At 35.8% G+C, this 27,439-nt stretch overlaps 1 protein-coding gene across 1 annotated transcript in view; it reads left to right on the top strand.

The window, feature by feature from the left end:
- LOC128998910 (cell adhesion molecule Dscam2-like) overlaps positions 1–27,439 on the top strand; it is a 149,113-nt gene that overhangs the window by 101,472 nt on the left and 20,202 nt on the right. The window contains exons 3-5 of the mRNA XM_054425266.1: positions 7,552–7,621; positions 13,114–13,437; positions 16,222–16,383. Of these exons, the coding sequence (XP_054281241.1) occupies positions 7,552–7,621; positions 13,114–13,437; positions 16,222–16,383 (556 nt within the window). The remainder of the gene's footprint in view (positions 1–7,551; positions 7,622–13,113; positions 13,438–16,221; positions 16,384–27,439) is intronic.

Below are 27,439 nucleotides of genomic sequence, written 5' to 3'. Positions count from 1 at the left end.
AGGCAAGAAATGAAAGTGGTCAGTGCCACCACTATGTTGATGTTCGTCTTCAATAGTTAATGTCGGGGACTCGAGTGGTTCCCTGGGGAAATTCTCCTTATACACCTCGCCTCCTATTAGTTAACCCTTGTTAAGTCACTCAACAATACATGGCCTGTACAACAGCTGAATAGTTAATGTTGATTCTGGTTAGCATAGTTACTTTTCTAGCGTTTTCCTGCAATTAGCTTTAATAATAACCATCACTGTATAAATAAATATTGAACAATTGTATATGAGGAGAGAATATTCTGTTCAACTAAATTTATTCTCATTTACATCTTAAAACTTATTGTAAAGATAAATAGGAAAATTAATTTTTAGCATGGTAAATTATTTTACTAAGGAATATGAAAGAATACCTTTAGTTAATAAAATATAGACATTGGCATATAATACGAGGAAGTTTATTTTATTCATTATTTTCTTGCATAGCTTATTAGCTATACAGATTTACTTTATGTGCTGACAAGGTTTTGTTTTATTTTCAAGCAAAATGAGGTCCTTTAACAACTTAAAACATTTAAATATTTACGATGTGGATAGAAACCAAACAACCAAAAGTTTTATATCGAGCTTATGGCTTTTTTAATAAGACCAGAATACTAAATCTAGGCGATTACATGAAGGGTTTCGCTTTTTAGATAATAATGTTTTCAGATCGACTGAAATAAAAAAAAAAAACGTTTGATTACCTGTTTGATTCTAATGTGAATACAGCCGAACTCAACCGTTATACAGTGAAATGTATTAATCAGATTTACATAATCTACTATCAAGTATTCGATAAAGCACGAGCTAGTTATGGATACATCACAATTTACTACTGGAAGTCAGGTTTACGAAACGGTTCATGTAAATGGAGAGAATAGTATCTTTCCCCCCGAGGAAATGCTGAGCACTCGGGTGTATTGCAGATTTATTTTGTGTTTTAGGAAGGAAGAATTACTCAAACGAATTGGAACTTTGATTGAAACTGTTACATGATTAGTTTAAGCAGGACGATTGAATGATTACAAATTTATTCAAATCTTCAATATTCTTAAATATGTTTATACTTTGAAAATTCGATTTGTTATTTCAAATACCATTTACTATCCTTTGTCATGCTAATCTCATACGTAGCCCGTAGATGTACAGTATTCCCCGAAACCAAAGATCATGATAACATAAGTGTTGAGTGGTTAAAGAAGTGACAAGAACAAGATTTTGCATTCGGTATTAATAACAGTCGGTTTTGCGAAATGTAAACAGGAGATACAATCAACAAGACAAGGTATTTAAATTGGTAATGCATTTTTTTATTTTAATTTAATTTTGCTCTTTTTTTTAAAATGACATGCTTTGGGGTGTTCTCCAAAGGAATAGAATCACTAGGCCAGCAATTTATCATCATTACAATGCAAGTTCTCGTGGCGTTGCTCAAACAATTGATTATTTTACCAGCTAGGATGTTAAATGAAATGACGGGTCAATCGCCATACAGCCCCGAGTTGGCACCAAATAACTAATTTTGTTCCCACACATAGAAAACGAACTGTGTGGTAAAGAATTTTGAACACCACAAAAAGCCTTTGTTGCGTTTAAAACGCATATTTTGGAGCTACATCAGGGGTGAAAATTGGTTCAAATGCATGAAAAAGTGTATGAAACTTAAAAATCAATAAAACTAGCTTTGCTTAAAATTACTTGCTTTTTCATTGATAGGCCAGAAATGTATATATCATCGGCCGTACTCTTTAATGTCCTAATTATAATAATACAATATGAAAATTTGTACAACTAAAGTATGATTTCTAAAGTATAATTGAATATGTATTGAATTGCACATTGCTGCTTATCCAACTTAATAACTACCTTGCAAAAATGAAATAAAACCTTTGAGTCAACTTACAAAAAACCAGTCAACCAATATAAGTAAAACGTAAGACATTACTAATCCGAAGTTCTTAAATATTTTTAAAAATATTCCAAAACTGTTAACGGTAAAGTCTGGTTTTGCCTTGTCGGGTTTAAGTGTTGTAAATAAAACCGATTAATCTTGCTTTGATAAAGGGGTGCGAGCTCATCATTATTTGAATAATCGGACTCAAACGGTTGATCAATGAGGGTGGTAGATCAGTGATTGACGAAGTACAAAAACGGACGATCAACATTTAACCTAACCTGAAGAATCCGTACGGAGAATAATTAGTGTTTGGCAGGAAACATTGTCCTTTTGAGATTATTTTTAATCATGCTGTCCGTTATATACCCGAGAATGGGTACAATGTCCTTTTCTATATCTACATCAATGTCCAAATATCTCTAATTGTCTTTCATAAGGGGTGTTTTACTATAAACTTTAACCATCATAAAGGGGGGAAATTAATGTTATATAGTTAAGAAACTGATATAAGTTATGATTAATTTATTTTTCACATAGAGTGCAATTCGATTATTACAGTACTGTAAAACCCAAAGAATAGTTTGAGTAATGAAGTATCGCCCCTGATTGCGTTGACGGTAAGAACCAAATATATTATTATTATAACCTAAAGAGTATAACTTCAAAAACAACAGTTTTCTTGTCCACGATAAGGGAGATTCTCATTTTCTTGACTTACTAAACAATTATCATCACTCATTCGTGTTTGTATGCAACGATTTTTCTCATTGTCAAAATTAAATCCTTAGCTCTATATTGAAGGCACATTTCAACAGTTTCAAGGTTACGAAAGGGTTTATAATCTAGACCAGGGAAATATAACAATTCAACGTCACTAAAGTTTTTTTCAACCGTAGTAACTACCTATTTATTTATAAAAGAATTGTAATATTCTTAATGTAATTGTTGTTCTCATGGTAGCAGACTAAATAACTGTTTAGTAAAATATACTATGGTACGTGTTTATAAACGGAATTCATAGTTTTAAAATAATTAGTAGGTTTCAAAACATATACTTTAAAAAAGTACACAATAAACACAGCATATAGTTAGTCTTATACCGTTGATAATGGAGTCAATATTGTAGCTATTAATTAAAGAAACATAATTTAAAGCTTAGAACCATAATTTAAAACTTATCTTGGATTATTTTATGATTTGCGTAGAAAGGAATGCATGGCAACAGCGTCAGTGAAATTGTTTTACTGTTTAGGTTTATTGTTACCATAGCAACTAAGTTTAAGTTACCATAGTTCTACCCCACCCATCTCAATAAAATGTCTTTGATGTAAATAGGGAATTTCACCCCGTTAAACATTGAAGGATAGTGTGACATATGAGAGCAAACTATTGGAGAACGTTTAGTTGCAATTAAATTAAAGTTCAATAGCTGGATCAACGAATTGTATTAGCGAATTTCCCAATAGGGAAGTAGCTATTACCGTAGGTGGCACGGTAAAACCAAGACCCGTATGACCAGGGAAAAACGTATAAAGGTGTATATAGTACGTATATGGTACGTACGTATATGGTACGTATATAGTATATAAAGGTGTAAGGCGAGATAAACTTGAATGAGTTTGCGAACCAGCGTGATCGGACCTTGGGAACGTGGTTTTACGAGGGGTTTTACGGGATAAAAATTGGTTTTTCTCATTTTTGACCCTCAAAACACAAAATTTCACAATTTTTCCCTAGACCTTTTTAAGGAGCTTAAAAAGCAAACAATTTTGTATATCGAAGTGTTTTTGTACGGTTATTGGTAACGGAGAAAATCAAAAAAATTGTAAAAATTGTTTTAAATTCCCATGTTATTCTTATGGAGAATTTTTTTTTTATAATTTTTCTTTTGTTGAAGAGTGTCATCTCATCTTCTCACTGAATAGCGAACAATTTTCATGAATTTGCCATACCAAATTTATTTATCTGTTGTGAATATTATATTATTGCCAAAATACCAGGTTTGACTATAAATACTAGCAACAACACTGTCCTCAGTTTAATATCATATCTGTAGTTTTATTTTTTTTTTACTTTATGTACTAAGCTTATTGAAACAATAGATAACTTTGAAATTGAGTGTCCGTAAAAATAATAGGAAACGTTTAAAGGCACTTATGTCTATGCCCCAAATGAATTCCTCAAAAGCATTTCATCGAACAAATATATAATATACAGTTTAGAGTTGTAATACCTTGCAATACCGGCCTACCGGAGTTGGTATGCTAAACCGTAAACAATCTTTATTTCCATTTGGTTACAGTCCGAGAAATTGTGTTTACAGATATTCAGCTTAGCTTTTATTTATTGATACTGATTTATTTGATTGACTATTCAAATTTGTGAGATTTGTGGTCGGTGGTTTGACTAAAACCTTCGATTACAAATTCAGCTCATTTAAACACTCTTGTTTTATAAATAAAAGATCAAGATTGATTCGAATGTTGTACAAATAATATAGTCGTGGAATAAAAACATCTTTGAAACACATTATAACGGATATTCGTTTCAATGGCTTACATGTTGAGCTCAAATCTGCTGATTCGACTAACAGCAATAACACAACTATTACGATTGCTCTTTTTGGCCATAAAATTTAATAATATACGTATTTCGTCAATTTAAATGCCGAAATTCTATCCTTAAAGGATAATTTTAAGAAAGCTAATATTTCTCTACTGATATGTTAGATTTGAACTATGTAAGGTTTGTAAAATATAATGTAAAATCAATCTCACTTTTAGTTGCAGTCTAATGTAAACCTAGCAAAACTTACAAACTCAAACCGGCTTCAAACAACACTTTAATGTCTCACATGGACGAACACTTCCGCGCATCCAAACTTTGTCTCATCAGCGAAAAGTGTTTGTGTCTAATTAACGAGGGAAAAGTTGCCGAGCGAGCATGTAGCATCTTGTTTGAAATGTTACACAATATAAATACAAAAAACACAAAAATATGATTGGCAACATATTCACCCATTCTTGTTTTAGGGCTTCCATAATATAAAAGCCTAAAGCATAGAACTTTTTTCTCAGATATTAATGCATGTTTCTTCCAAACACTTTGACACTTTTGTCATTCGTACAAGTGAAAACCTAAAAAAATATGTATATATATAAAATTTTACGAAATATCAGTCTTTTTAAGATATGAACAATTCTTACTTACTCATCTGGAAGAGTAAGTATAAACAAATAAGCATTAAGAAGTCATAACGCTTAAAACCGTAGTAATTTACCTGAAACGCGAATAAATGAATATATAGGGAATAATAAATGTATTTCTCAAAGATTGTTCAGTATAGCAAGAAATTTTAATACCTCTTGTAGTATACTCAGTGAAAACAAAATAAAAATAAAAATCCTCATACATATCTTATAAATTTATAAGATTTAAAAAAAAAAACAAAAAAAAACTATTTACAATTCTAAACCCTATAATGCCAATATTTGCTTGTATATTTTTGAACCAAGAATCTTTTAATGGATATAAAAGCTCATTTTAAATACATTAATTGTGAGCAAAAATCTTGGTTTCATCAAAGGATGTAAAAAACAAAAGGTGGGTAGATGAAGTTATAAGCCAATGTCAGCTCATTAGGGTAAGCGCTGTTAGTTGGAGTGGCTTCTACCTGTTCAGCCTCCCGCGTCCTCTACTGTCAACTTGGAGAACCGACTTTGATGTGTGCTGTAGATACCACCCCGTACTTCATTTATTTATTAACAGAATTATCCATTAAATTATCCACCATAAAAAAATCAATGTTTAATGTAAATATTCCAAGCATATTAAATATAATTGATAATTGATCGTGGTCAAAAGTGACTGCTAAAATGGAAGCCAAGGTCACACTGTAAACATTAGCAATCTTTCGTGTTTAAATGGGAGTACTTAAATTGACTTATGCAAGTAGAAAATGGAGATAATGATACACACATTCTTTTATTATAAACAACAGTTTAATCAATTTGAGCAATGAAAACAATTTTGATAATTTAAGACCTGATATTGAAAATATTGAGAAATCGAGATATATATACTGGCAACAATAAGACATTGCCAGTGATTGCGTTTAAATAATGCACAATTAGTCCAGTATTTTTAGGGAAACATACCCATCTACCATTAAATAGTTCCCTAAATGGTGAAACTTTGCACATGTGTAGTACTATTCCCCAGTAACAACATATCAAAAATCAACATTCGTGCATGCTGTGCTACGGCCACCATCTTGGAAAATGTCGGCTGATTATAACTTTTTTACCATATTTCACAAACCGGTGGAAATACAGAAATTTTGTACGACCAAAATTTAAAGAACACAAAAAATACACCTTTTTAATGACATTTGCCCTATCTCTAACGGTTATTGAGGAAAATTCATTTTAATCTTAAATTTAAAATGTTATTCTTATGGAGAATAAGGAAAATGTTGTTGTTTACTTGCTTATGGATATCTTTTAAAACACATTTGCACATTTATTTAATTTATACTAAGCTATTAATATATCAATTAAAAATGACACATTTTATAATCCTCCATCAAACCTAGGTATTTATTAAACCTAACGTTATTTAAAAAGACTTTTAACTATTTGAGATATTTATTTTTAGCTGCCATTTCACTATTAATGGTCCGATTTCTATTTTCTTTATGTTAATTGTTTAGTTTTGTCAAGACCTGTAAAATGATACCAAACTCGACTATACTTCCTATTTGAAAATTTTTAGCTAAACCCCACCCCTACTAAACCCCACCCATCATTATTGTAGCTCTTCATATCCAATCAAGTTGCTGCAAACCAATTTCAAATATCTCAAATAGTTAAAGGGGGTGCAAGTTAATTTTCATCCACCCTCATGGTTATTTGGATTTGTAACGTTTTCGGGCGCCATTTTGTTGTTAGTGGATCAATTTTGCCTTTCTTTATTTCAATTTTTATGTTTCGTCAAGACCTGTAAAATGACACCAGACTCGACTATACTTGTCCTTTAAAAAGTTTTGACCCCCAATAAGGACAAAATTATCAAAATTTACCATAATTATTGTAGCCCCTCATATCTAAGAAGGTTGCCGCAAACAGATTTAATCTATCTCAAATGGTTGAAAAGTTAAGGGGGGGGGGGTGTAAGTTACTTTTCAGCCACCCTGTATAATAACCACCATTACAGAAAATTATCGATAAATTTGTTATTAGTAAATATTATCCTATGTTGAAGTTATATAGAAGTTATTGCCAGGTTTCACGTTCTTGTGTAAACGAACGTCTAAACTAGTTGTAAATAAGCGTATAATAAGCAGTTTCCCTACTTGAGAACTGCGGTCTCCTGTTTCAGCACTTTCAACCAAACAATACGAGAGCTTCGTTAACAAAGTTTACTATTACACTTTTAGCAAAATGTATGCACAATCAAAAATAGAATTCAAAACCAACGAGATGTTTAATTTTATGAATATATATTTTTTAACTTAAAGCCTTTATCCTGTATATTATGTGTAATGATATATCTTCAAAATTATAAGATGAAAGAATAAATAATTATTTTATAATATTAACTAACTTAGTCTACTTACATTTCAGATGTCGGAGGAAGATGGTTACATCTACTTATTACCCAGAATTTACCTAATACTATCTCTGTTTTATTCAGGTAAATATATTTATTATATTTTTATAATTCTACTATGAAAAGATCCTATTACTGAGAAATTATATAAATTTCCTTTGATAATCCAACGGCTCAGATCAATGGAAAATTATATGTTATGCTAATGAATAGACGTATTGGATTGTCTAAAATTAAAAGTCGTAGGAACTATACAAGTAAAACTACATGTGCATGATTTTTAAACCAATCCTGTAAGCAAATATTTTTAACTGATGGATGGACTAGGTACTGATAGAAACCATTCCATCTTAATTTTAAATTAAGTAAGAAGTGAATCTGTATCACACCAGATCAGATATTAAGGGTGTTTGGTCAAAAATTTGATGTCTTATTTTTGTTATTGTTCAATTGTACTAAAAATTAGAAATACAAATATACAGGGTGGAACGAAGTTAGTGTTAAAATATACTATGTGTTTAACTACTAAGTATTGGTGATAAAATGGCACTAATTTAAGTTTCCATACCCTCACAGGTAGGGAATAACTGACAATTTAAGATGTTTTCAAAATATTTGTATTTGCTTACATAAAATTGCCATAAGTGCTGCACTAAACATTGTTTTTATTCCAAATTCATTGTCATATTTAGAATCCTCATTAAATTTCCATTATTAACTGTACAAATTCATTGAGATGAAACATCTGCATAAGCCTTTATTTGGCAATGAAAGTTTGAATTTGTGATTTTTTAGAAAAAAGTAATAACTTTTTCCAAAGTTTTTCTATACTACACTGGACTGTAAAGAGTGTCAAATATTACTAAAAACTTCTGCAGTTAATAACCTTTAAAATGATGTATAAAACATCTACTGTTCGTTTAATTTGTCGTTCTCAAATTTAAGAGTTTCTCTTGAAAAACACGGAACGGCTAATGTTTAATTTCTTGTAAAAAAAACATGTATTGGCTTCAATGATATGGCAGCAGCTGGTTTTAAAATCATTGAAATGGGTATTATTGCAATTTTCAGAATCCTTGTGAAATTCCTAATAAGAATATTGAGGAATTTTTAGGATTAACACTTTATGAACCTATGTTTTGTGATGAATCTTCATTTAGGGGATTTTTCTTATTAATGGGGATAACTTAAAATCGTTTACGGTGTTAGTTCTATGGTATATTCAACCAATGTGCGAGATTGACTTAATGCAAAATATACAACTTAAATGATAACAATGATAAAGATGGGTCATATGGTGTGGTTTGCTGGCATGTCAGGTCGCCAGACCGTAAGTCCACTGGACTTGTTTTGTGTGGCTATGTGGAGTACTTGGTCTACTCATCTTTAGTGGAAGATAATCAGGAAATTTACAACTGGATAATGAATCCAGATCTGCTAGTAAGATAAACGTAGTATTTTAATGCTACTGTTGGTGCCACGTGCTAAAAAACCTGGCTGTATATCAGGGAAAATAAAGGAGATAAAAAAAAAAAAAAACTCAATAGTTTAAAATGTTAAGGGAGTAAGGAACAGTTATTTAAGTTTCGAATATTGAGTGTTTTAGAATTAACTTTTAGTTTTTGTGTAAATAAGTTAAACTATGTATTTCTGATGTAAGTGTAGTATCTACATAATTTTAGAGGTTACTCCATTGGAAGTATTTGCTTATGCTTAAAAAAAATCTTAAGTTAAATGGACCATGTGTAACTTTAAACAATATTCAATGAATTCGAAAAATAAAAATAAAACTAGTTTAACATGTTTTCACAAAACATACGTTTATATGGATGTTAATCCTAATGGATCTTTAATATTCTTACAATAAATCTCACAAGAATTCTAAAAATTACAATAAATCCTATTCAAATATGATTATTGCAGCTATTGCCATATTATTTAAGCAGATACATGTTCTTTTAAAGGGAGGCGATTTTGGTCATTCCGTGTTTTTCAAGAGAAACTCTTAAATTTGAGAACGACAAATTAAACGCAGAGTAGATGTTTATACGTCATTTTAAAGGTTAATAACTGCAGAAGTTTTTAGTAATATTTGACACTCTCTAGAATCCAGTGTAGTATAGAAAAACTTTGGAAAATGTATTACTTTTTTTCTAAATTCAAATCATTTTTTCTAAATCACAAATTCAAACTTCCATTGCCAAATAAGGGCTTATGCAGATGTTTCATCTAAGTGAATTCATACTATTAATATTGGAAATTTAAGGAGGATTCTAAAAATGACATAGATTTGAAATAAAAACAATTTTTAGTGCACTTATGGCCATTTTATGTAAGCAAATACAAATATTTTTAAAACATCTTAAATTGTATGTTATTCCCTACCTGTGAGGGTATGGAAACTTAAATTGGTGCCATTTTCTAACCAATACTTAGTGGTTAAACACATAAAACTTTTTAGCACTAACTTCGTTCCACTCTGTATAGGACAAAATTATTTATTTTGAATGCTATTTATAAGCGAGATATGGACATATGAGATATGGAGCTTGAAAGTAGTACATTTTTCATCTTTGGTACCAGTTCACAGGGAGAATGGATAATGCGATTCTCACCAAAATTGGCGTTCAGGTGTGGAAAAATAAGACAATAATTACTAGCTATTTAAAATTATAAATACAAAAAAAAATTAAACTAAATTTTTTATAAAACAATTTTAATTTTTTTTTAATTTTTAAAATAGCTGTTTATTTTAGGGGAAAATTTATCCGTATGTTGGAATTAAAAAAAAAGTGATATGTTAACTCATTCGGTCTGTGAATTCGTACCTTTGATGCCTTGCGCCGTCGGAGCACTACTCGTTGAGAGTGTGTACACTAACACTGGGGCTGTAGAATACTTTTAATATCACGTAATCGATAACATCTTTTAACATTGAAAGAATACGTTTATCGTTGTATTCTAGGTGTTAGTAACATATCCCATTTTTTTAAATTCCAACATACAGATACATTTCCCCCAAAAACAAACAGCTATTTTTAAATTTGTAAAAAATTATTTTAAATTTTTTTATAATTAACAACATTTTAAAAATTTATAATTTGTAATAGCTAGTGATTATTATCTAATTTTCCACACCTGAATGCCAATTTTGGTGAGAACCGCATTACCCATTCTCCCTGTGAATTGGTACCAAAGATGACAAATTTACTACTTTCAAGCTCCATATCTCGCTAAGTATTCAAAATAAAAATATGTTCCTTTATATTTGTATCTCTAATATTTTGTACAATTGAACAATAAAAAAAAATCAGGCATGAAAATTTACGACCAAACACCCTTAAGCTCAACTGAACAATCTGATTTGAGGAGTAATGAACGTCATAAGCGCCTTTGAGATAAATATTGTTCCTTGGAAATGTGTACGATATCTTGTTAAAGTGGTTATTTGATATGAACAGCACCCTAAGCTGTTTATTAACCTCGAGTTTAGGACATATTTTTCAAAGAAATAATATTTATAATCCAAGATCTTATTACCTTATTTAATTAGTTTATGGAAACAATATTTTTAACTGCTGTTCTTAGTATTTTATAACACTCTTGTAGATTATAATTAAATTTAGTAGTTAAAAAAATATTTAAAACCATTCAATTCCTTTTACTTTTTTACGTCCAAAATCTATATCCTAAGTATAATGCAGGACATAACGTGGCTAAGTATAACGTTGACATATATGTGAACACTCAGTAAAGCTTTCGAACATATTAAGTGATTTTTTTGCCAAGTGAAAAAATATTACTATAGGTAGTCATTGTTACTTTGAATGTAATTTATTTTAAACAATAAGTAGTTTTATGGATTTTTACTTAATGGAATCCACTACTGCAGAGGAAGTTCTGTTCATCTACAAGACTATACTTTAAAGTTATTTACTATAGTATACAGTATGTTTACTATATCTTCATCTATACTTTTAAGTTATCTGGATAAGTGAATTTACATAGGTATACTTTAAACCATATAATGAAATTTCCCGAATTGAATATTTAAATTAAAACTATATTAACTGAAAATAATAAATAAACATAGACTAATTAGGGTTTTAAGGCGATTTCCCATAGCACGTACAAATTTTATATCACTTTTCTTGTCTTTCAATTAACGTCGATATCTGCTCCAGGGATGAAGTAATAAAACATATCTCTCTGCAATAAATTCACATTGCGACCGTCCATTTTCTGATTAATCGTTACAATCGGAAGTTGTATCGTTATATTTGCCTCGGTTTGTACGTTAATTTTATGTGTAAAGCTACACAATTCTATTTTACTCTCAGTATTAACAATTCTTGTTTAGTTTTATATCCGTAATTTGACAAGTTGATTAAAATAGTTAATGTATCGTTGAGATTACAACATGGATTTCAGACAATACGTAACCGTAGCACAGAACGATAGAAATCACATTTTTTAGGTGAATTTATGTTTACAGAATAAAAATTAAATGGTATATTTTTGTGAAATTTTACATTACTTTAACTATGAAAGTAAAACATTCACCGTCATGATATTCAATCTCCAAAGAGCCTAATTACGTTTTCATGTCGTAGTTCAAAACATATTCTCTTCTACATTAATCGACTTACATTCAAGGCTTTGGTAAACGGGTACAAAATAATGTGTATACACTTTTTGAAATATTTAATCACCGTTATTATATATATCGTAAATAAATAACATCTAACATATTTATGAGCCATTTCATAACTACTAAGTAAATATGACTCCCAGCCAAGCTTTTTCAAATGTATGGTATGTACTTTATGTTAATTTACACAATATTGTGTATTAGATGGATAAATGGTTATATGGTAACGCTAACTTTGACTATGGTTACCGAGATAAATATCTTATCCATGTGGATTGGCTGTAGGTATTTAAATGTCAAAGGATATGTGAGCCTTGTTTGAAGTGTGCTGATGTAACAATTCTATTATCTTTTAGTTTCTAAACTTACGACAGTCGATATGACATAATAAGCTATAGTTTATACTTATATATATATATTAATTTTTTTTTAGAAAAGTGTATTCTACACTAACACACTCTGAAAGTTGCTCAATTCAAACGACATTCTCAAACTAAAACTACCAAGAGCCATTGAATTTTAGATACTGAATTAGGTATCCCACCTATATGAATTAGCCAATTTGGAGTTAAAAAATTTCTTCGTTGAATCAGTACAAAACAGAGTTTGTAACAGTCTCATATTCTATTTTCTCCTTTTCAGTTTGTTACTGTGATCATTAATGTTGCATAAGCAAATTTAGTTTACAATAAGTTGTCTTTTCATTTTGGCTACGTCAAAAAGTTTGGGTATTCTACAGATATCGGTTATTTTATCAGCGCAATCTGTCGGTGGCTCGATTCAACCACATTCAAATTAATTTTCAAACCGGCTACACCATTATCATAGGTATGGATTGTCTAGCCTCACTTTAAACACGGTAATGAGATTTCTACTTAAATGTAATGTACCCGAAGTGAAGGGTGTGCCGCACTATTCTGTACAGGAGGTACCTCAGGGCTGATGGACGGTCAAGGACCCATCTTCCTCGTGGAGCCCCCCAGTCGTGTGGACTTCCTGAACAGCACGGGGGGTCGTCTGGAGTGCGCCGCTAGGGGCAGCCCTCAGCCTTCCATCCACTGGACCCTGGGGGACGGCAGCCCCTTGCCCACAGTGTCCGGCCTCCGCTACCAGCTGCCCAACGGAACCCTCGTCTTCCCACCCTTCTCCAACAACGAGTTCCGCGTGGACGTCCACAGGACATCTTACCGCTGCGTCGCCTCCAACTCACAGGGGCGAATCTTCAGTAGACAAGTCCGACTGAGAGCAAGTTAGTATTTTACCATATCCTTATGCCGACCCCTTATGCAGACGTTCAAACAATTATTCTAAGGCAACTAACAAGTGAGATATGGGGCTAACAGAGTTTTGGTCGCCATCTTGGATACCGCACTTCCGGTTCAAATTTCACTTTGGCAACAGGCAGATTCGTACTCAGCAAGGTGATATACCATAAAATCGTTGTTTCCCGAATTGTTACATGAAATGCTTCTTGCATTGCCCTATTTTATAATCGTGCCTGGTCTATATGTTTTTGAGGCAGACCTGTACCCAAACATAGCATTTTTGGTTCTTGAGTCTTTATTTGAATGGTATAACAAAAGTAATTAGTATTTCTGAGTGGTACATAAATACTATTGTAATATGACATAGAATCGTTTATATTTCGGGCAAAGGGTTCAGACGTAGACTTGTATCTCGACTTTAAATTGGTTAGCCTACACCTCAGTTGCGAACGTGGTGGAAAATTTGCTTTTGGTGTTACAAAAACTATTAAATTTGTAAAAAATTGTAATAAAGTTTATTTGGTCAAATATATAACTTGTGTTTTTAGTGTGGAACTGTACCCCAACTTGCGTACATGAATATTTTCGGAAAGAGGTACAAAATTTATGCTTAGACAAAACGGTACAAAACAGGTTCAAAATTCTGATATGATTTTAAGTTTAAAAATTTAATGTCCGGGTACAACCCTATGGTGCTGTTTAAACGTAGTTTTTCATCTCCCATTAAATAATGCTGCAAATACACGTTTTCTCTAACCATATTACGTTTGGTAATCAAATAACTAAACATCAAATTGATGAACTAAAAGACCCCCAATATTTAGGGGTACTTACAAAATGCTTACAATGGAAACTTTGAGAGAGCATTCTTGAAAAAAAAAACGGCAGATTCTTTTTCTGAGGTCTTTAGAAATTTCTCTTCTGAAGAGTTTACGACTGAAGTTACGCTCTTCTTTCAAAATATTTCCTTCTGATTACTTTTACTTCTTGCTTCTGCTGACAGTTTATTAACAATCACTGTATTTAGGTTTTAATTTTGACGAGTGTTTATCAATGCGGAAACTCTCTTCAATATTTCTTTCACCAAGCCTGAATTAACCTTCTAATTAAAATGTCTATATAAATATAATTTTTAAAGTTATGTTTATTTCGATAAAATAGGTAAAAACTGCCAGATAATGTATTACAATACATTCAGTATTACCTAATTATGTATAGTCTCATAGTTTTTTTGTATATATTGTTTAGTATATGCAGACTATTTTTGTTACATTTTTCTATAGCAGAAATTCGAAAGTACTTAACTAAAAATAACTATGCTTTGAGATAAAGCGTGAGCTAAAATAAACATTATCAGAATAGCGATTTGGAGTTTTCGATGGATTAGAACTTAAGTTAAATGTATCCTAACAATTTCATTATTGAACCTTTCAAATTGAGACATTTGCAACTACTGTACAATTTTTTAAAAGCTACCTTACTTATTATTTTTAATTTCAAAGGGTAAAACAAACTCCTTTATTGGATTCAAATTACCCAATTACAATCCTTTATTGTAGCTTCTGAACTGTTGTTAGAACTGTATGATTATTCACTACGTCTTACTCTTAAATTAGCATTCTCACGTGCCAATACAAAAACGTTACATTCATAGAAACCCATAAAACACATTGCCATGGTAACCGTCCGTGGTTGGATCGAATAGTAGGCTGCATAACGTGTTAATTATTTTGTACAAATATTCTTTCATTGCGGTTTTAATCTTTGTTATGAATCCCAATCGTTGGTACGTTTTTATAAGACCACTGTAGAATGAAGATTCAGTCAATTGTGTATTGGATAGTGATATTATTATTGAACTGCCGTTAAATGGTTCAGTCAATTGTACTTGTCTTATATCGATTTAACAATTCAATTTTTACCAGACTCAATAAAGAATTACAAAATCACAATCATTTTTTTTTTGTACTAATCAATACTTAAATGTATGTCTATGTTTTTAATTAATTTGCATAATGCATCCAATTTTATGACAAATCATAATAACTTACTGCTACTGATAAAACTTATCTCAATATTCATATTGTACGATAGAATCATCTATTTGCTGATATCTTTGCATAAACTAAGTTCAACTTTATCCTTGCACAATAACGTGTTCTAGAGGCAGTTGGAATGGATGAAATACATTACTTGGAGGTTGTATAGGGCTTACCCTTTAATTAATGAGCGAATAAAGGGTCTCTTTAAGATTTAAGGGGAACGAAGTGAGTTTCCCGGCTTGGGACGCGTTGCTATTAACGCTTCTCCTAAATACTAGAGAGACTATGATACCCAGTTATACACATACCCACTTTGCATGATGTTTTGAGATTGCATCGTCCCAAATAACATTAAATTTAATTGTATTCTTAACCAATGCAACAGTGGAGAATAATCTGTTTTTTTTTATAAGGGAACACGTATTTGTTATTGAATTCAGTTACCATTTGGTAGTTAAAATAATACTCTGTGGAGCGTGTGGACGTTTCGTTTCATTGGAAATATTAATTTACATAGGCCTACTCGTTTTTCTAGTGATATTTATAGTGAATGGTTAAACATTATCAAATTATTTAAAATAAACTCACAGAAAAACTCTAGAACAATAATGCAGGCGTTTTATTGGTGGTATGATTATAAGTTGGGTAAAACTCTCTTTTAACATTTACAAATTCTATATAATGCGGATTCACTATGATGTCTTGTGATCATTGCCTACTTTGCAGTCATACTTCAGGACTACGAGGTAGATGTTAGCAGTTCTACAGTATCCAGAGGTAACATAGCCGTACTACACTGTATCGTCCCTACCTTCATGAGGGACTACCTAACTGTCACCTCCTGGCTACAAGACCACGCCTTCAACATATATCCCTCCAGCGACGGCGGTAAGTTTGTCTGAAAATCCTTCAATAGCCAATGAAAAATCATAGTGTGTATATTATACTTGCTAAATATTAAGGGTTGTATTTAACAATTATTTTTGAATACGTCTTCAAATACTTTTGAAAAATCTACACCATAACGTAATGTAGCTTAAGAAGTTAGTTGAAGTATAAGTGTCAATGGAGCAAAAGGTGCTGTACAGCTACAACAGTATCAACATTATACGAATACACGAACGTAAAATCGTAACTGAGATTAAATCATAAAACATTACTTTTAACGACATACAAAGTCTAAATAACGAAACTGCCGACAAATTTCATAACAAATATGACAAATGTAGTGGTGGTTTTGTATCATATCTTGAGTATCTTAAAATTCGAATTTAAATCGGTGGAAATTATTGTTACGTGAATAATTAAGTAGTGTCTTCAGCATGCAAATTGAAGGCTTGATGTTCCTGCATAATTTCCCTACATTTTATGACTATCGTGTTTATACAAAAACATACTTATGTTTTATGTAATGTTCAATGTAAATATACTTACCCGTGCGGTACCGGGTTGGAATAGGACATCAGGCTTCTCGGGCTTGTCGTAAGAGGCGACTAAAAGGGTGAGTGACATTCTCACTGGGAGTCCCAGGGAGTGCCCCTGTTGTGTTGCAGGAGTTGATGTGTGCCCTGCACTGCTGATGGGTATTTACCATACACGTTCCGGTTTTCCTTCAGTCCCGGACTGTACAGTCCTGGACTGAAGGAAAAACTAAACGTGTATGTTGATTCACAGGCAGACCGTTGGCCGGACGGCCGGATGTGAAACACATCCGGCCAGGCCCGGCCTTGAGGCCGATTTGAACGTGTATGGCGAATCCCGCAGTCCAAGACAGTGCTGCTTCCCCCCTCCCCTTATAAATTTTAAGCATCATCGCATTCGCATCCTTTCTTCATTGTGAGTCAACTACTGGTGAAAAGCATAATCGGAGCTGTGTTGTTTGTTGTTTTGTTGGTGTAGTTTTTGGATTTTGGCACACGCCTCTTGCGCCTTTTTCTTCTTGCTATAACAGAAACAACCACTGCCATAGCTTCCAGATCTTCCACAGTTGACATTTCCACTGTCGAGCACAAGACAAAATCGAGCACACACTCAAGCACTCAAGAGCTACCCAGTATACGCGCGACTGAATGCACCAAGGCAGGTCGCGCAGCATGTTTGGGAAGGTCATTGACTCCTTCCAACTCCAAACTGTGCAGTTCCGGACTGAGCGTGTGTGGGGAGGTCACGACTCCGGCCAAACTGTGCAGTTCCGGCCTAAAGGCCAGGCCTTGAGGCCGGGACGGAACGTGTATGGCAGGCTCAGTGGGTCGTGTGAAGCCAGCCACTTTGGTCCTTGGGCAGGGAGTGCGGCATGGATGTAGAGGTCAGGCTCTGTATTGCGATGGGTGACCCCCCACACGTCAGGTATGCGGTGCTGGGCAAACGGAGGTCAGGCCCCGGTGAACTGGGGTAAGGGTTTTTGTCCCCGAGGGTATACCCGTTCCTGACTGATTCCGGGCCGCTCCTTGCCACACGATGTGCTGGAATAAACACAATGGCTTTTAATAAAACCCCCCAAAACACATTTTTGATTAAGAGCTCAAATGAGCAAGAAAATGCGTTGGAAGTGGAGCGGAACCCTTTTGTTCGTAGCTCCAAGGTTCAGAGGTCGCCACAACCGAACAACGTGAGGACATCTCCGCCACCTGCACCTTTCAAATGCACTAAGGAGTTTCTCCATTTATTATCTCCTTCGGTAAGTGGAGCTAGAACGGTGCAGAAAACGTTGGGGATGCAGAAGTCGAACTGGTGTTGCCAGCAACTCTCCTGCCGATCAGTTATGCTGTTGGGATGCCGGAGGAGCATTTCACTGCTGTGAAAAATGTACCGCCACGTTGCGGTCGAAAGGCTCTGAGATGGCGCTTCTGCGTCCAGAGAGTAGCATCGAAACCCGGCTCCGAGACATGGAAGAGACGATTAATGCATTGCTGGACACCTTCCGGACCCAGAAAGCCCCGTAAATCAAATGGTCAAAAACGGCATGGCCAAACTAGAGGATGACCTTGGCTTCGTTTTTTCCTGCCTGGTGGAAAAGATTGCCGAGAAGGTGGTGTCCCTGCCCGATGAAAGAGCGCTGTCTTCTTAGAAAATACGGAGGCCTTCTACATCGGAGAGTCCTCAAAAAAGAGAAGAAGACGTCTAGACCAAAATGGCAATAGTAAAGGCCAAGACGAATCAGACAGACCTATCGTCTGCTGTGCCCAGATCCTTTTTGGACGTAGCTGCAGCTCCAGTGAAGAACTGACAGCCACACCTACCTACGACCCCCTTTCAGGGAAGTTCCCGAAAGAGGTCAGTTGTAGAGACACCTTGGGCTGCGAGGGAAAAATGCCGTTCCCAAAAGGAGAAGAGGCAATTCAGGCGGGCAGAGGTCGCCTCTATGAAGAATGTGGCAGCTAAGGCACAACTGACGGGCATGGCCCAAACTGGGCCCTGCTCGGTCTCTGCTCCGAAAAAGTCGCGGCCAAAAAAGCCCAGGACGGAGGCAATCAAACCTTCAGGGAGGAGATCTTTTGCCAAGTCTTGGGGGCAATTAAGGCCAAGGCTAAGCCAGAGCAGACTGATATGGTTGTACGGTCGATTATACAAACCCGTGGAGGGGACGTTCACCTTGAACTGGGTAAGTCGAAAGACAAAGCCGCTTTTACTGCCGAACTGAAGGCAGCTGTTGAAGGACAGGGCACTGTCCATGCTCTTGAGCCAAAGACATCAGTCGAGGTTCGAGACATTGATCGTGTGTCAACGGAGGTTGAGGCACTGAAAAAAGCTATCCCCGAGCTTGGCGGGCAAACGGCTTTTCTTAAGGTGTGGCTCACAAACTCGAATAGGAGTCAGCAGGGGATGGCGGTCGCCGAAATGGCAGACGCACGTGCCAATTATGTGCTTGCACATCAGCATCTGAGAGTCGGCTGGGTCAACTGCAGGCTCAGAAAAAGGGTGGAAACGAAGAGCTGTTGTAAATTCCTCTGTTTCAGCCATTCCTCCTGAAACTGCAAGGGCCCGACCGAAGCAAGAACTGCCTTCGGTGTGGGGAGGTGGGTCACATCCGTAAAGACTGACAAGTCGAGTTCTATTGCCTTCGCAAAGAAAATTGGCTCGCTGACAAACACGTAAAGCATATAGCTGGATCTAGGCAGCGTAGTGTATTTAAATCTGCACTACAGCAAGCGAAATCCCACCCACGAAGATAAGAATCCTTCAGTGCAATCACTGCAATCTTGAGCGATCCAGGACAGCTGACGCACTTCTCTGTCAGCTTACCCTCGAACACGATGTCGACGCGCTCTTAGTCAGCGAACAGTACCAGTACCGAGATAGGGTCCCATCTTTTTGGTTCCCTGATAGTGTTGGTACTGTTGGATTCTGGGCACGTAATGCATCATTGGTGCCGGGATGTAACTTACTTCAGTGTCTACCTCACTCCCAACGAGGCTATCTGTGACTTTCGTGAGAAGACAGGCCGCCTGGAAGAGAGCGTGCGCGATGCCACATGACACGTCGTCGTAGGTGTGGATTTTAATGCTGGGGCTGTCGAGTGGGGAATGACCCTCACCAATTCCCGGGGGAAGTACATTCTGGACTTTGCTGCCAGAGCCGCACTCGTTGACGTCAACGAGGGCAACACGCCAACCTTCCGGCGCCCTGGGATGTGGGGAACGATCCCAGACATTACCCTTGCATCTGATTCTCTTTTGCCAAGGATCAGGGCCTGGAGAGTCCTGGAGGATTACACAGCCAGTGACCACCAGTACATAATTGTTGATGTCCTGGATGGTAATCAAAGACGAGTAACCGTGTTTCCTCAAGTGCCCGTTCGATGGAATATTAAAAAATTGGACGTGGCAAAATTCAATGAAGCCATCTTACGAGGAACTTACCCCCGCAACTAGCGTGGCTCACGCAGAAGCGTTAGTTACATACATGATGGGGTTGATCGTCTCGGCTTGCGATGAGTCTATGACTCGCAGGAGATCCTGGTGCAATAAGTGACCTTTGTACTGGTGGACTGCCGAGATTGTGTCGGGCAGCATTGAGAGCCAGAAGACTTGCTACCAGGGCGTGAGAACCTGTAGACAGACGTCGTAAGTCGGATGCTCACAGAGTGGCTAGGAGGTATCTTCGTTGAGCCATCAACCTAAATAAACGTAGTTGCTGGGAGACATTAAGGGACGATGTCGATTCCAACCCGTGGGGCCTGGGTTACAAACTTGTAACCAAGAAACTTGGCACCCGGTCTAGTGATGGGCGATACGGACGCGTATCGCGATACAGCGATACGATACGTATCGGAAAAAATATCGAAAAACGATACATATCGTATCGTTTCCCCCTCCCCTACCTAACCTAGAATCGAAACTGGTACAGTTTCTTAACTGGGCTATGCTAATATCGATGAAACTATCAAACTGAAAATATTGTATAGTAATTGATATTGTTAAATATATCTACTATAAAATTAAACTATCATAACCTTACCTAATTAACCAAACTTGCTGATTGTGAAAAAGTCTCATGAAGTTTTACTAATCGATAGTTTCAATAGATATTAGCATAGCCCAGTTAAGAAACTGTACCCCTAGCTAGAGACGACTAATGTATATGTATATATATAAATTAGGAATGTCAAACTAACATAAGCTAACTTGATATCTAGACACTAAATGTTTTAATGTAGAATGAAAAAAAATCTAGCCTACATTAAACTCAATCTCTGGTTGTCTCACTGGTTATGATTTGAGAAATTACAGTGAGGAGCTTAATACGCATATATGAAATACTTGTGATATCTACTGTACACTAAGAAATTACTTTAGCTCCACCCAGCCACTCTCTCCTCCATACAATCTCGGGCTTTACCTTTTACCCTTAATTAGGTTAGGTTTGGTTGGGTTATTATATTTACAAATTAAGTCATTAAACTCTCTATTAAAATCATATTCTCCCCGCCCGACAACCCTGGTTTCCCAGCTCGTAGGAATTACAGGGTCGGGTTAAAGGAGAGTGCAACCTACACCAAAATCATTACAAAAATTAAATAGGCCTAACCTAAATTTTCCAAGTGGTATTTCGAGAACGATATTCTGGTCATTCTGATCATGATATGAGTTAACATAAACCCTTAGGCCAAGCCTTGACTTTTACACGGACCCTGTAACAATAAAACACATCTATTATAAATACCTACGGTACCTTTACATATGTTCAAGGTTTTTTGCATTGCAACGAACACTTAGGTTAATGGAAAAATAAAACATGAAGTTCATGGATAAAACATATGTATTGTGGTACATAAACTGAACACTTAAAAATGCAAACATTGTAAGAGGAAATGCCTAAAACTCATAAACAGAACCATTGTCGACTGAGCTGAGGAAAACTATCTCCTGCAAATGTTCTACCAACAAACGGTTTCTTATTTGGGACATAATATTCCCAGCTTTTGAAAAAAGTCCCTTTGCGGGAACTGATGTTGCTGGGGCAAAAAGGTATTTCCTCGCCAACTGGTATATCCTCGGGTACGCTGTTGTAAGGGTCTCAAGATGGCTCAGTGGCTCCGTCTTGAGTGACACCACAGGTACACTCAGGTACTGTTTCAGCTCCGTCGGCATTCCTTTCTGATCATCACTAGATTGGGTGGATCGAGCAGCTTCTTGTTTATGGAAGCTCCAGATATCTTCTTCTTCATCTTTTGCTATATTGGAAGTGGAGTCAACTTCTGAGCTTGAGCTCTCTTCATTGGATTTTAGTGTTCTCATAATTCTCCCTACTTTAGCTATGGCTTTAGATGCTGCAATGGGATTACGAAAATGCATTTTCTTAAATCTAGGGTCTAGCAGCGTTGCAATGGCTAGCATCTCAATGTCTTCATGGTGTCTAAATCGGGTTTTCAGTTGTTAAAGAAGGTGTTTTTTCTAGTTCGAAGCTATACCTGTAGTTGTTGGTACTGCTTCAGTTTTCATTCCGACCATTCGAATTAGGGGAATGACCCTGCTGGAAGTGACATACTGGTCTCCACTTATGTCCTTTGTTGCTCTAGGGGACGCAGGAGTTTCAGAACTTCTTTTAAACAACAATGCTTTGGGTTGACAGCATTTGTGGGGCTGTTGTATACTTGATCGTTATTGAGTTCACTATATCACTTAGTGTTATGAATCTATCAATCATATAAAAGGTGGAGTTCCACCTTGTTGGAACTTCCTGTTTCAGTTTAAGTACCTTCCCATGAGGTGTATCTTGGTCCAACTGGGCTTTTCTTAACATGTCTGCAGCATTCACACTGTGTCTAAAAAATGTCACCATTTGTTTGACAGAACTTATTATATCCTGCAGGTTTTCAGTCAACGAGATGGCTTTTGTTGAGACAAGAGCTAATAAATGGGCAAAACATCCCATCTGTCTTCCTTTGCCAAAGGAAACGTCAATAGATTTGTCTATATTGCCAGCATTGTCAGCAATAATGCTAACTACATTTGCTGTATCTATATTCCACTCTTCGCACACCTGTAATAGTTTTCCTCCAAGATATTCATGTGTATGTGATTCGCTAAGTGGTTTAATTGATAGAGTTACACTTCTTAAGGAATTTTCACTTAAATAGTGGGCTGTTACTCCAAGAAAGCTTTGATTATTACAGTCCGTCCACACATCTGTCGTCAGGGAACATGAATATATCTCGCTCATCTTAAGTTTTACCTGGAGGGTGGTAGCTTCATACGTCTTGCTTAACAGCGTAGTTATTTTTTCCTAGATGGAACATCATACAAAGGAGCAGTCAGTTTCATTAGGTTTCTAAATCCTTTGTCCTCAACAAAACTTAGCGGCTGGAGATCTTTTGTGATCATATGCAAAATAGCCTCATTCAACCGTGTTTCTCTTGAACCACCACCTAAAAAATAAAATTATGATTAGGCTTACTGACAACACAAATCATTAATATACATTCTTAAAACCCTCACCTTCTTAAAAACCAACTTTTCTAATTCCAACAATTATATAAGCTGTTCCTATCCACTGTGGAATTATTAAATCCTCAGAATAGGTACTGAAACATTCAATGTCTTTAAAAAAAAATACTCTGTTACATAATGGCGTAAAACTGTTCAACGCATTGCCTAACAGATTGAAGATTGAGTCAAAACCCGATGATTTTTAAAAGGCCTTATGAATCATTACTTATTTCTAGGAGCTACTACAGAGTTTGTGAATTTGTTGCTGACGGGCACTGAAAGAAAGAATTATGTTTTTATCAATTTTGCCCCCTCTCTTTCGTTCACGTTACCTCCTTATAGTACTACCGTACAAGATTATATTTTTTTACCTGAATAGCTTTCAATATTTTTGATAAAATCGGTCAGATGGGGCTGTACAAGTTTTGGCCCTTCCAGTGGCGTTTCCCTTCTGGTTTTCTGACTAGGCTTGGCTTGTGCTAGTAGGCCTACTGGCTCGGGATCGTCTGGATCACTGGCAATGCCTTCCGCTTCTGTCGTCACTTAAACTTCATAGTCCACAATCATTGGTGGTTGAGATCCCACCAATGGAATTGTATTTGTACTTGTACTTGGAGTTTCTAGTATCATCTGAAAAATAAACAAACCTTGAAATAAAAACCAAACCCAGCAACCCAGCCTAACTGACATATCTATCTCGGAGGTTATGCTCCAGTCCGGAGTCTCCCTCAGTTAGGGAACTGAGTGATATACAAACGGCCCTACCTATGTTGTTAGGTAAGGTTTCCTCCTGTATAAGAGTATGTGATAAATATTAAAATAAAACACTGATGTCTGGCTAATACACCAGTAGGTACCCAATCTTTCATAGGCTAGAAGGCTTAAGTTATGATCACTGCTTTTATTCAATAGTAAAACCTTAATAAGCCGATAACAACCTGAATTTGATAAATATTGTATTGTTAGGGAAGACTCCATCGTCTATACAACACACATTGTTGCGGAGTAAAATATAGGCCTACCTACTAAGTTACCCTGAGGACTAAGTTATGGTTAAACCTATTATTATTATGAGGGGATAATATTTTCATCTTCCAACTAACCTCCACCACACTCTACGGTACCCTCCACCACCAATACACCCGTGAACTGGCCTATACTTATACTTCTTTTGAGGTTATGTTCCCTGAACTCCAACCCGTTAGATTGTTAGCTTCCTGTAAATGTAGGCTATGTATGTTGAGTGTACCGTATACATCTGTGGTCACGTTAACTTTTCGAGAACCTTAATACTAATTTCAATTTTAGCCTATAATTTACCTGGTACTGTGAAGGTGAAGGTGAAGGTGAAGTAGTAGGCCTAGGCTTAGATATTGATTTTTGGGAAGTTTTCGTTCCTTTTTCTCCCTCCTTGAATGCATTTTGAACTTCCAGTGTCCAATGTTTTCTTTTTAAGTGGGTTACCAAATTCGTGGTATTTCCACTGGTTTTACCAATAGTGCCACAAAATGAACATTTTGAAGAATTTTTATCTATCTTCTTAAAATATTGTGCAGCTTTAAACTTAGGTTTACCCTTGAATATATTTACAATTGCCAGTTTACAAAAACATTAAACTTAAGAACTAACTAAGAAAGTAGGAAAACTAATTGAAATGTCAAAAAGTAAAAGTTACTTGCATAAAGATCGCTGAACACAACCACAACACTACAACCACATACTACTACTACTACATACAGACACTTGTATTGTATACAGTTGGGACTGGTTGGTTTTGGTTTGTTACTTTATCTTTATCAACATCAAATCAAGTAAAAACCAAAAATACAGACGTCACAAACTCCTATTTCAAACTACACATCCACAGAGTACAAATTTTGCACTTTGCTTGGCACTTGCACAAAAAAGCTTAAAAATATCGTTTTGACATGAATCGTATCCCTCTATGAGCCGATATAAATACAAATATCGTTCTAGGCGATACGATACGTATCGTTTTTAAAATATCGTATTGAAATATCGTATTGTCCCTCACGTATCGCGATATTCCGATACGATGTGATACGTACTCTCCACCTTCTGTCATGGATGGGCCCGCTATGGAGAGGATAGTCGAGTCCCTTTTCCCGGCTCACACGTTGCGCTTACTGTGGGATTTTGGAAGGGTGGATGACGTACTACTTTCTCAGTCTTGGAGAGATGGAGGCGGCCATCCTATCCCTGAAGAACAATAAGGCTCCTTGACCCGATGGGGTAGCCGGCGAAGTCCTGAAGAAGGTTTTGACTACTAACCCCTTGATCCTTTTGAACATGTACAAGGCCTGCCTAGTCGAAGGAGTTTTACCCTCTAGCTGGAAAACAGCTAGGCTTGTGCTTGTTGGAAATGGGAAGGGAGAACCAGATCTACCATCCTCTTACAGACCTCTGTGTATATTTGAGGATTTTAACCGCTACTCTCGTAGGGTTGTGCTGCTCGTAAACACTCGATGTGCGAAACGCATTTAATTCCGCAAGCTGGTGCGATAAGCTGGATGCTCTGTAGAACACCTTCCACGTTCCGGCATACCTCATACGTATCATCGAGGATTATTTCCGGTCCCACCTCCTCATTTATGACATTACAGAAGGGCCTCGGACGATGGGTGTCACTTCCGGTGCTGCTTAAGGTTCCATACTCGGCCCAGACCTGTAGACTGTTGCTTAAGACAGCCTTCTGAGGTCTGAAATGCCTGAGGAAACTGTTGTGGTTGGGTACGTAGACGACGTTGCAGCGTTGATAGCTGCACGTAGCGTTGAGCTGGCTCAGCTAAAGCTGAACCGAGTTATGCGTACCATAAATGCATGGATGGCAGACCACGGCTATGTAAGCGGTCTCTCGCTCGCTTTGAGCAAAACTGAGATCGTAATATTAAGAAAAAAACGGATTGACATCATCGTGCCGTTGAGGGTGGGGGCCGTCGAAGTCCAGACCGTTCATACTGCCAAGTACCTTGGGGTTATGGTGGACAGCAAGCTTAGCTGCGTGGGGAGGATCAGGCACGAACAGAAACGAAGCCGTCTCGCTCGGAACACCACCCGCCACCGCTCCTTCCCCCAACACCGCGCCGCCGTCCAAACACTACTGCTGTCAGCTCTCAGCTCCTCAGCTGTCTGGAAACAGCTGTGTTCGCGGCATATTGTTGTTGTTATGACAGTGTCAAACTCAATCTGCTTAAAACCACCTTTAATAAATACTGATATGAACGAAGTAGGCTAGCCGTTTAATGTTAAATAGGTCTAAATAATGTGTTTTTTGAATTATTTCTAAAATAATTATTAAAAACTACTAATACCTAGCCTATATAAGTGAAAATAAACATTAAATTGATATCGTAACTTAAATATAAACTTATTACTTGTTATTTCCATTCATTAAATAACAAAAATAGGAAGAAAATTGTATTAAAATGCCATATTAAATTTAGAGGTAGGCTTATATAGAGCCATGAGCATTTTATAAATAGTAACATACCTTATGTTGACTAATGAAGTTCTTCAAACCTATTTCTTATCATCCAAAATTAATATATGTACATTTATTTACATAACTATTTATATTATCTATTTACAATGAATACAGTATTTACATGCGCCTTCATCTTGGAAACTGGAGCAACAAAATTAACTTTACAATTTGGCTATTTCAAATGAGGAAATATCTTAGTGTAAATTTTGTATAGGCCTATTTTGTTTATTTGTGACAAAGTTACTAAGCATGGGATATGTTTGTGGGTAATGGTATCAATGAATATATCTGGGGTATATGTGTGTGTGTGTGCTCAAGTTTAAAAATTTTTATTTAAGTGAAAGATTTAACTAACGTGAAATATCTGAAATGTAAAATACAAGAATTTTAACTTGGAGAATAAAAATGTGCCTGCTATTGCAATGTCATTTCATTAATAATTAATCATTAATTCATTATTAATAATACTATAGTTAATACAATAATTAATAACTGTTTGTTCATTACAGTA

The sequence above is a fragment of the Macrosteles quadrilineatus genome, unplaced genomic scaffold (assembly GCF_028750875.1).
Source record: "Macrosteles quadrilineatus isolate MER2022 unplaced genomic scaffold, UCM_ALF_1.0 Scaffold_7__1_contigs__length_78375512, whole genome shotgun sequence".
Taxonomy (NCBI): Eukaryota; Metazoa; Arthropoda; class Insecta; order Hemiptera; family Cicadellidae; genus Macrosteles; species Macrosteles quadrilineatus.
This window is presented reverse-complemented; position numbering and strand designations above follow the sequence as displayed.